We start from the raw sequence: 11,940 nt of genomic DNA, 5'->3' as shown, positions 1-11,940 counted from the left end.
TCGCGGTCTTTGCCCTCGTATGTCCCACTTTTCACAAACTGTGATGTAATTTTGTTTGCAGAGATGGGGCAGTGACGGGGGGAGTGTCTGGACCTACCAGTGAGGTTGCTAATGGATGATATCAAAATGGTAAATGGACTGCACTTATATATAACGCTTTTCCACCTTAGCAGCACTCAAAGCGCTTTACAATGGCCTCTCAATCACCCATACGGCGGTAGCTGCCATGCAAGGTGCTAACCTGCTCATTGGGAGCAATTTGGGGTAAGGTGTCCTGCTCAAGGACACTTCGACATGTGGACAGTCAGAGCTGGGATTCGAACCACTGACCCTTGGATCACTGAACGATTCGCTCTACCAACTGAGCTACAGCCGCCCCAATGAGACACAACACCTAACATCTCCCCTCAACTGACCCCAGGAAGATCAGTGGTCGCCAAGGCATTAGCATGGGGATCCGTTCAAACTATTAACAATAAACATCTCATTTTAATGGCATGTGGCTCAATCTCCCACATTAACTTCTATCTGTAGAGCACCAGTCACCTGATAGCAGCCATCATCACAGTGAGGAGTGTTACCCCACAGACAGGGGAGAGGATCTAAACCCAGATGGAATATTATGAGATCCAGTCCCAGATCTAGTCCTAACCCTAGACACAGGCCTAAACCCCAATCCTCCATCCAATATGAGATCAAGACCCAGTATTAACCCTAGACACAGGCCTTAACCCCAATCCTCCATCCAATATGTGATCAAGACCCAGTCTTAACCCTAGACACAGGCCTAAACCCCAATCCTCCATCCAATATGAGATCAAGACCCAGTATTAACCCTAGACACAGGCCTAAACCCCAATCCTCCATCCAATATGAGATCAAGACCCAGTATTAACCCTAGACACAGGCCTAAACCCCAATCCTCCATCCAATATGAGATCAAGACCCAGTATTAACCCTAGACACAGGCCTAAACCCCAATCCTCCATCCAATATGAGATCAAGACCCAGTATTAACCCTAGACACAGGCCTAAACCCCAATCCTCCATCCAATATGAGATCAAGACCCAGTATTAACCCTAGACACAGGCCTAAACCCCAATCCTCCATCCAATATGAGATCAAGACCCAGTATTAACCCTAGACACAGGCCTAAACCTCAATCCTCCATCCAATATGAGATCAAGACCCAGTATTAACCCTAGACACAGGCCTAAACTCCAATCCTCCATCCAATATGAGATCAAGACCCAGTATTAACCCTAGACACAGGCCTAAACCTCCATCCAATATGAGATCAAGACCCAGTATTAACCCTAGACACAGGCCTAAACCTCCATCCAATATGAGATCAAGACCCAGTATTACCCTAGACACAGGCCTTAACCACAATCCTCCATCTGGTGTCATTTCATCATCTAGGCTTCAACATGCTCACTCTGGTTTCACAGGTCCACACACACTTACGAACACATTGTCACAGAGACACACACACACACCCACACACACAGACACACACACGTAAAGATGCAAGCATGCACGTACACACACGCGTACACTCACACACATTAACTAACTAACTAACTAACGTGTGCTTGACTCAACCGATGGCTTAGATTTTCCCTTGGGTGATTTATAAAGTTTTTAATAACACACACAGTCCTGGAGACAATGAAACCAAAACATGCAAATGTGGTTTGACTCGTTACACCAGCTTCAGATGCGAAGTCTACTATTACACAATTTTAACCCCTGAATGATGATTTGACTGAAGATAAGTGGATGATCTGTCTCTGTGTAACCTCATCTCTCCGTGTGAAAACCAAACATGCCATTCGAGACGACGATGACCTCACCCCGGGATGACAACGGTCCAGCTCTGACGTTAATCAGAATATCAGAAGAACAGGCCAGCGCCTTGCCTCGGAGGTACCAGCAGGATGCGCTAACTCGGGGTTTGTTTCAGTAATTAACAGGACGTCATGTTTTGTGGTCTTGGGCCAGGGTTTTTCATCGGAGTGTGTAATGACAGGTTGGAAAAAGGGCTTTGACACGGGATCTGCAGCCGTATGGTTGAGGCCTGACTGACTGACTACTGGCTGTCTGATTGGCTGACTGAGTACTGGCTGGCTGGCTGATTGGCTCACTGACTGCTGGCTGGCTGGCTGATTGGTTGACTGCAGTTGCTGGTGTCTAGCTAGGCCACAGTGTGTACAGTAGGCCACAGAAACCACACCATAAACAGGACATGGCACTGATGTTTGTGTGAGAGTGACAGATACAGACAGACAGGCAGGCAACACATCCTAGTACAACACAATAGTAGCAATTATTGACAATATATCTCTCTCTCCCTCTCTCCCCCATGTCTCTCGCCTCTCTTCCCCCCTCTCTCTCTCCCTCTCTCTCACCCCCTTTCTTTTCTCTCTCCCTCTTCTCTCCTCTGTCCCTCACTATTCTCCCTCCCCTCTCTCTCTCTCTCTCTCTCTCTCTCTCTCTCTCCCCCTCTCTCTCTCTCTCTCCCCCTCCCCCCTGTACCCCTCTGAGCTCGGGGTAATGGGCTCTCTCATATTTCTGGATCTGCCGGATGGACAAAGGCAGAACTGTCCAGATGCTGTCAGCTGAATGAGCTTTGTGTGATGAAGGGCGAGGGGACATTTTGAACCATTCAGCCATAGTGGGTCACACAACATAAGGGAAGGACATGAGTACATGTCAACACAGGCGTCCACTAGGCTGGTGATTGGGTGAACAGAGAGCTTGTTGTGAGGTCTGATGTCACGTCGTGCCAATCCATCTAACAGGCACCTGTCAACAAGGCTGATGTTAAACTGTACACGTACACGCCTGCTAACTACAAAATCAAGTCTCTCTTCTGTCATTAGGCAGTTTACATTACAGTACTTAAGTAAAACACTGTTATTACTACTGCACTGTTGTAACAACGCGTTTTTTCTTAGCAATGCTACTGTAGTACTTCAATAACATCACCATTGAAATAACAGTTACTTTACGCTATCGTATCAATTGGCAATATGGGATTTTTATGCGTCTTCTATGATCAGTTAGTAAACTATTATTGTATTTGCAGGCCATCAAACCAATCATGTTCAAAACAATAATGTAGGCTAATCCTTTCAAACGCTGGAGAACACTCATCATCACAAAAAGGTGATGTAACTTTGCAGAAAGTGTGACAACGTTATCAGGTGTCACCAGAGTCGAGGGGGGGGGGGGGGGGGGGGTTCTCTTACTTTTCAGTGCCTGGATCAGCGCCTTCCCGTCTTTGATCAGCTCCTTGATGAACTTGTTGGTTTTGTCCAGCTCTAGTTCGTGAGACTTCAACCTTTCCCGGAACTGGGGACTGTCCAGATAGCAGTCACTAAACTCCAGAGCGGGCAGCCCCATGATTCCACCCCGGCCACACACACTCACACACCAGTGAGGTCGGAAGAGGACTTATTTGACTGGTTGGTGATGTGCAATCCAATTATAAGATGTATACACACAGGATAGCGACTAGATCCAGACACCTGACTACATTACTGTAAAGCACAATATCCAGCCGGTAACGCGCAAAGCGGGTAAAACGTGGGAGCGGGCTTCCTTTACGCGCGGATCGAACAGGCTACAACCCGAACGGCATCCCCAAAAACTCACACTCCGGACAAAAAAAAGAGGCAGTTCCTGCTCCGGGACAGACGTGCTCTCCTAGGGTAGGTCAGATCCCCGGTAAACCCGTGCGTCCCTGTCAGCGTCACACCGGGGCAGCAGAAGAAGAAGAAGAAGAAGGCGAAAAGCCACAGTAATTGCGGTTTCTTCCCTGGGCGTTTAAACGTAGAGCTTTCTCACAAGCCTCGGCGTCTGTATCAACCTACCCCGAAACAGATAATCCGATGATTGACGCCTCTCTCGGCCAATGGCATTGCCGGGTTCGGGCACGGTCCGCGGGACTGGGCCGAGCTCCAGTGTAAAAGGACGGGGGTGAGGAAGGGTAACAGGATGGGGGTGAGGAAGGGTTGGTTGGTCAAGAGCGGTGATGTCAGCCGAGAGCGGGGAATTTCTTCACACTCACGGCGATTTGGGACTATAGGCTACTTGGGATTGCCAGAGTGAAAATAAACCGTTATTATGTTGCAGGCTAACGGTTCATCAAACGGTTTACTTGATAAGTGACTGGGAAGATTTATTGAGTGAATTAATATTCAAGAGCGCAACAGAAGCGTGCGTGTGTGTGTGTGTGTGTGTGTGTGTGTGTGTGTGTTTAGTGTAGCCTAACTGTAACTTCCTCTATCACAAAGTGGTTAGAGCTGTGCTTCCTGTTGAGATAGGCTACACATCATATCACCTTAGAATGAGCACATCCTCTAGTTAGATAAGACAGGAAGGAGAAATATGTTTTACTTGACAGACAAAATGTCACGTGGCTCGGGAGGTAGGCCTAGGCTACAGTAGCTGGGGATCAGAAGGTGAGGTCCCCGGTTCGATTCCAGCTCCCGGCAGAGTGCTGAAGTGACCTTGAGCAAACCCCAAAATAACTCATGAGCACAGTACCTAGTAGGCTACTGTCATCTCACAGCAAGAAGATCTCCGTGTGTTTCTGTGCGGAATTTAGCCTACATGTTCTACGCGTGTTCGCAAAGGGTTTCCTTCCAAAGAACCCCATACGAAAAACATGCAGAACAACAGATGCTCTTCAGTCCGGTCCCTCAAGTCAAGACCTGGACTTGGAGCACTTGGACTTGGTCCCCGGGCGCCATGAACTACGGCTGCCCACTGCCCCTGGAGGAGGAAACTGCAGAGGACAAATTCCACCGGCAACCCCCCGAAGTTGCGTGTGTGCGCTGTGTCGCCACCCACCTGTGTGTAGGCCTACTGTCACCTTGTGGGTGATTAAAACACCTATGGGGTCCTGTAATTATAAGACCAGAGGTTCCCCAATGGAAGCATATTAGATAAATCATGCCCTTGTCAGAACCTTGCTTGACCTAGAGGTTGAGCTATATGTTATTGTATTATATTATATTGCACTGTACTTTAGATTGCTATTCTTGCACTTTGCCTTCAGCACTAGATTATGCTCTTAGTCACTTGTTTTAGAGTGAAGATGCAGTTGTGAGTTCTGCCAAGTAGTTGTACATTGGCTCTTCCTACGTTAAATGCAATTATTGTTAGTCGCTTTGGATAAAAGCGTCTGCTAAATGACTGTAATGTAATGTAATATGTAGTCCCTTCAGAGCCCTACTGAGATCTAGATGTGATACGGAGTGATGGGAGCTATGGAGGCACTGAATCATACACAGAACAGGGCAACACCACTCACTCGCACTCGGAGAAACTGAGGTGAGATCACAGCTGGGGAACGTTGGCTGCGCCATTGGTCAGATAATGGCCCACATGGGACGCAGCAGCGACACTTGAGAAGCTGGCTGTCATCATATCCTCCTCTCTGCCCTCCCTCCACACAGGCCTGCCAGCCTCGGTCATCCAGCCGGTTTATACAACTCCCATATGGATTACACCAGAGTCATTTACCACAGGATGTGTTCGCATGCTTGACCTAAGGCATATAGGCCGAGTCCGGGTTGCTAGTAATGATGACTACCTTTCTGGAATGCCCTTTGAGAACACTGGTTCAGCTGTGTCGGTTGGGGTTGAGTCGGAGTCCGTTGGGACGGTCCAGCCCATTTGAATTGCGCTTGTACATGGCGCCATCTCCTGGCGGTAGTGAGTATCACAGGCAATGCTTTCCAAATCCGGGACTTGCAAGTGGCTGAGCTCGTTTGGGAATGGATAGGCGAGGGGAAAAGTAGGTCACAGACTTCACTGTGTGTGTGTGTGTGTGTGTGTGTGTGTGTGTGTGTGTGTGTGTGTGCGTGCGTGCGTGCGTGTGTGTGTGTGTGTGTGTGTTCATAATATAATATTGAGCCTACAAACAAAAAAACGAAAACAAATCTACTACTTATTTGTGAAAAGTGTGTGCAGCAGCTAGGGAATACAGACACACATGGACTTGTCTCAACTCATCTGGACTGAAATATGGCCACGCCGGTTCATCCAAAGTTTCCTGCGCAGTGTGTAAGTTCTGCTCTCCCTCAGGTATCTCCCTGTAATAAAGGCTTAAAAGGCAGATGAATTATGGGATGGTCCCCAGTTTGGATGAAGGCTCTGAGACAGGAGAGCCCATGTTAGATTAGATTAGATTAGATAGATAGATAGATAGATAGATAGATAGATAGATAGATAGATAGATAGATAGATAGATAGATAGATAGATAGATAGATAGATAGATAGATAGATAGATAGATAGATAGATAGATATAGATGGATGGATGGATGGATGGATGGATGGATGGATGGATGGATGGATGGATGGATGGATGGATAGATAGATAGATAGATAGATAGATAGATAGATAGATAGCATTTAGTTAACACACATACACACAGACATACACCAGCCCACTTCTGGCTTTAGGCCTGGGCCATAGCAAACACACACCAGTATTTGCCATGTCTCTCCTATGTTGTTTTTAGCTTATCTTACTCTGAAAATGTAATTTAATGTTATTTATTGCTTTATAAATTTTCTTAGCCGGTAGACAAACATACTCCAGGAGCTTGCTCGATCGCCTTGTTGAGAGGGGTCAGGGAAGAATTTTTACAGCTCACTTATCTGGCCCCCGGGTGATTACTGTTTTTTTGCTTCCCTCTGGAATATGTAGGGGTGGGTCGTATGCCCACCTCCCTTGTTCTCTGTAAAGCGCATTGGGTTTCCTCTGAGTATGAAATGTGATATACAAATAAAGCTTTGATTGATTGATTGATTAATAGACAGACAGACAGACAGACAGACAGACAGATATAGATACACCTGTACATAGTCTGTAATATAGCCTATATGATTTCACGGTACTTACTCTAGTAAGGAGTATCGTACACAGTACTTAGACAGGAGTACTTAGTTACTCCGTCCTACATACGGTGGGGCTCCAGCACACACCGAGGGAGCGGAGAGCCCGTGTTAGTAACTCTGAACACTGTGGGGCTCCTCCTGTGCGGCCCTGCCTCGCCTCTCTCGGCCGGAATAGACCCAGAGGGACCGTAACGCGAGCTCCCCCTTCTCCGAGGCGATGAGGTGAGATCTGCGGCATGTGTGTCATGAACGTGTCACTCTGGCTTCCTTAATTGAATCCTTATATGAATGTTTGGTGGCGCGTCGTTCTCCCGTGTCTCCGGGAGACCTCTGGAGGAATGTGACATGTCACAGGCCGGCTGGCCAGCTCACTTCCCGGCGTGCGTCTCTCTTCCCAGGGCCCCGACACACGCCCCCCCCCCCTCCGGCCTGAGCTCGCTGGGTAAATATAGCCGTTGACGCGTGGCCGCAGAAACAGGACCCGCTGACATCGGTAGGGGGGGGGGGGTGACGGCATTACAAATACGGAGGGTCGTCACACGTTCTCTCCCAGCACCGTACGGCACCAGCTTGTTCCTGGAGACGCAGGCAGAAGACTTGGCACACACTTTGGCGCGCACACACACACCTACGTGGAGACACTTTCACACCACATTCTGGAAGAGAAAACGTGTTGGAAATGTTGGCTCATCCGGGGCATTGTTGCGTGGGGTTGCCACAGGTAGGTGAACGGTGTGCTGCTTGCGCAGTTAGGCTAGGCTACCTAAGGACTGGTCAAGGCTTATGTTCGCTGTCTGTGGGGCAGACTGATCCTAGGCCAGTGTTAAAAGCTACTTCAGCCCATTGTGTGTCTAGTAACTGATCCTGGGCCAGCTATACTTCAGCCCACTCTGGGCCACTCGCCGACCTGGACGTCATTCACACCAGGGGTTTCTCTGCTCTGGTCCCAGTGGGACCAGTCTTGCACCACCGTTCGACTTCCAGTAACAGTCGCTGCTGCTGTTGCTGCTGGGAAAAGCAGGCTCTGTGGGCAGGCTTCACATTCCTCCTGTGGCTGTGTGTTTTGTGTGTGTGTGTGTGTGTGTGTGTGTGTGTGTGTGTGTGTGGCTCCTCTTCTTGTGAAGACGCCAGGCAGGCAAGGCAAGGCCAGCCTGATGGATTTCCAAGACATTCCGGATGTGGAGTCTGGCGCGCCTGCTGGATGCTGGTGATAACAGGGCCTAGCTTCAGCGGACAGACGTTTCTATCCTCGCTCTATTAGACAGCTGAGGCGGAGGAGTATGGAGGTTCTCACGTCTAATCAGGCCTGATTTTCTCTCCTGGAGGAGTGGACAGGGTGTCAGGATCTTACCGTAGACAGCTTTGATCAGGGAGCGTTTTCAGGAGGTTTGCTGACTTGGTTATTTGAGTGACTGGCTGTGTGATTGACACGGTCTTAACATCACCTGTGGCTGTGTGACTTGGCAGGCCTATTAGGTAGGCCTAATGCTATTATATACAATAATACCTTAACATAACGTATTTGATATTACCTATATGATATGATCCTCCCTCTTAAGCACCTATTATAGGCCTATTTTAGTTTACTATTCTTGCACTTTGCCTTCAGCACTAGATTATGCTCTTAGTCACTTGTTTTAGAAAGAAGATGCACTTGTGAGTTCTGGCAAGTAGCAGTACATTGGCTCTTCCTACGTTAAATGCAATTATTGTTGGTTAAAAGCATCTGCTAAATGACTGTAATGTAATGTAATATACATGCATGTATGTATGTATGTATGTATGTATGTATGTATGTATGTATGTATGTATGTATGTATGTGTGTATGTGTGTGTGTGCGTGTGTGTATGTATGTATGTATGTATGTATGTATGTATATCTTTCTCTCTCTCTCTCTCTCTCTCTATGGCTATATAGCCTACATATATAAAATATGTTAGTAAACCTTTTAAAGCACCAATAAAGCTAAAACAACACACTAAAGTCTATAATAGTGTTTTGTTAGGCTTATTGTTACTATTTCATGTAGACTGTGATTGAAGCCAAACAAGTCTGCACATGTAACAATTTTTCGGTCCGTGTCATCATTCAGTACGCATCACTTTGGCAGACGTGGGACCGTTTCTCGTAATCAATTTATAAGGCAGTGTTATACCGCATTCCCGTCACAACCGCATTTTCCCCCCTTGCAAACATGGCCTCGTGTCGTCCAAACCTCTCTGATCTCGGCTCAAACAGCTGTCCTTCTGTGCTCCGTCTCCAGCCGCAGGGGCTTTTCACCATGGCGGAGGGGGACGTGTCGGTCCTGCCGCTGGGACCGTCTCATCGCGACCTGACACAGCAGGACTACAGACCTTTCACGCGACTCTACTGCATGAACGGCGGACATCATCTGAGAATCTTACCGGATGGGACTGTCGTCGGCGGCAGACAGGAAAACGATGTTTATGGTAAAAAAAATAAACAGGGAATTATAAGAATATTCTGAGGACATTTGGTGCCTCAAAAATAGGCCATCCAGTGCAAAATATTGAACGTAGTCTTAGTCTTGAATTGATAATGCTATGCTCTGTTTTGAAAATAAAACTTTTATGATGCATTTCTCAGATATTACGTGTTGTTTAAGAAGATAGGTATATATCACTTAGTGACCGGGGAGCGGATTCTACTCCTCTCTGTGCTTTTGTTATGATAGATGTGCTATATCGGTGACGGCCTCTTACCCCCTGTCACTGTGTGTGTGTGTGTGGGTGTGTGTGTAGACATACTGAGGGTGAAGGCCGTGAGCGCTGGGGTCGTGGTCATCAAGGGTCAGGAGACGGGTCGCTACCTGGCCATGGACCAAGATGGCCGTGTTTACGGCTCGGTAAGTGCGTGATATCTGCTGTGGTGACTGCATGACGTTTTACTCCATGAAACTGAGATCATTCTGATATGTGGAAAAGTCCAAATCAATATAAAGTAAATCCTAGTCCTAGTCCTAGTCCTAGTCCCACATCAAAAGGCGTCTGTAAAGGGACAGATGTCCGTCCTCATGCTGGACAGGACAGTTTAGTTGCATCACATATAAACTGCTACAGTATGGTCAACGGTCTGCACTTATATAGCACTTTTATCCAAAGCGCTTTACAATGGCCTCTCATTCACCCATCCACACACACATTCACACACCAATGGCAGCCAGCTGCCTTGAAAGGTACCAGCCTGCTCATTGGGAGCAATTTGGTGTTCAGTGTCTTGCCCAAGGACACTTTGCCATGTGGGCAGGAGGATGAGCTGGGATTCGAACCGCCGACCCTACGGTCGGTAGTTGACCCGCTCTACCTCCTGACTCACAGCTGTCTCAGTATGACTCACCTGTTCCCTTGAAGTGATTACAGTCTGCAGCTCGTTGAGAATGTAATTTCGCTGAGTCAACTTTCAGATTGACTGGAACGATTAACGTGCTGCTTTTAAACGCATGTTCTACCTATTCTCTGTTGACCCTATAGCTGACCTTAACAGACGAGTGCTACTTCCTGGAGAAGATGGAGGAGAACCATTTCAACACCTACAGGTCTCAGAAGTACCTGGACAGCAGTTGGTATCTGGGTCTGAAGAAGAACGGTCGGACCAAAGATGGACCCAGAACGCACCTGGGCCAAAAGGCCGTCTACTTCCTGCCTCGACCTGTAGACAACACTGCCATATAGGGAGACAGGGGTCTCTGTGTACAGGACCACCGATATACAACACTGCCATATAGAGAGACAGGGGTCTCTGTGTACAGGACCACCGATAGACAACACTGCCATATAGAGAGACAGGGGTTTCTGTGTACATGACCACCGATAGACAACACTGCCATATAGGGAGACAGGGGTCTCTGTGTACAGGACCACCGATAGACAACACTGCCATATAGAGAGACAGGGGTCTCTGTGTACACGACCACCGATAGACAACACTGCCATATAGAGAGACAGGGGTTTCTGTGTACAGGACTGCTGGAAGACAACACTGCCATAAAGAGAGACATATGGGGTCAGTCTATTCTAGTCACTCCAGGTCACTGGGTAGGTTTACCAGACGGTCTCCATTTCAGACATCACAAGAACACCTGTGCTTGCAAACTGTACATTACAAAGTGGTACATTACTGTAAGCATGCTGGACACTGCCATGTATCAGTACACTAAGTTATTATTTTTTATTATTATTTTTTACTTTTTGAATTTAGCATATCATACTTTTGACAATAGCATATCACAAAAACCATGTGTCTCCTTTTAAAATGTATTGATAAGATATCATGAAAATGAACTATTTATACTTCATATTTGTTTTTATTAGAACATCAGCATTGAATTAATTGTACTGTTAATTATTGATCATAAGTAATGAAAATATACCATTTCATTTTTTTTTTTATGAAATCACATTGTATGTTGTATGTTCAACTAATAGATTATATTACAATGTTATTTTTTTGTTCATATCTCATGCTATTCAACTTTATTCACATGAATCCATACCAACAAAAACTGTTCTCAAAAGTAGCCACTAAGTGGAAACATTGCTCAATCTTAACAGCCTCCAGATGTAAAGTCACTTGTGAGCAATCTTGACATATACAGGTATAGCCTAGTTCAACTGAGACCCACGATACTGGCTCCTCTCATTTTATAATAGAAATGTCAGTTTAAGGTAGCCAAGCTACTTTTACTCTGTATACAGATGTATGCAGCTTCCTGTTTTGCTGTTACGTTTTATTCTACAGATGGTCTCAGAGGAATGAGAAATACCATGAGACGGCTCCTCCAGCCTAGAGCGCAGATGGAATGGAGATAAAAAAGCAGGAACATGTCATAGTACGCCTAGAATACATCATACCAGGAAGAGTAGTGCCCCGATAGAGAAAAACAGTCTAAACTTTCTCAGAATTTCACAACTTCTAGGGTATAAAGGCTGGATTGCTCACTGTGCAAGTTTTACGATGAAATTGCTCATCATAGCAGGTAGATGCATTAGAATATTTACATC

General features: G+C 46.6%; 2 protein-coding genes across 2 annotated transcripts in view; one reads left to right on the top strand and one right to left on the bottom strand.

Moving 5' to 3' along the window:
* Positions 1-3,409, bottom strand: part of LOC311308055 (rho GTPase-activating protein 26-like) — a gene marked incomplete at its 5' end in the record, with an annotated part of 48,757 nt that extends 45,348 nt beyond the window's left edge. Inside the window, one exon of the mRNA XM_084436987.1 lies at positions 3,256-3,409. Within this exon, the coding sequence (XP_084293113.1) occupies positions 3,256-3,409 (154 nt within the window). The remainder of the gene's footprint in view (positions 1-3,255) is intronic.
* Positions 3,410-9,200: 5,791 nt separating this feature from the next.
* LOC311308046 (putative fibroblast growth factor 1) lies at positions 9,201-10,611 on the top strand (the record flags this gene model as incomplete). Its single annotated transcript, XM_084436972.1, has 3 exons — positions 9,201-9,369; positions 9,682-9,785; positions 10,411-10,611. 3 exons carry the CDS (start codon positions 9,201-9,203, stop codon positions 10,609-10,611), a joined length of 474 nt encoding a protein of 157 aa, XP_084293098.1.
* Between the last annotated feature and the right edge of the window lie 1,329 nt (positions 10,612-11,940).

The sequence above is a fragment of the Borostomias antarcticus genome (genome assembly GCF_949987555.1).
Source record: "Borostomias antarcticus genome assembly, chromosome: 1".
Taxonomy (NCBI): Eukaryota; Metazoa; Chordata; class Actinopteri; order Stomiiformes; family Stomiidae; genus Borostomias; species Borostomias antarcticus.
The sequence above is the reverse complement of the archived record's forward strand: the minus strand, read 5'-3'. Positions and strand labels throughout refer to the sequence as shown.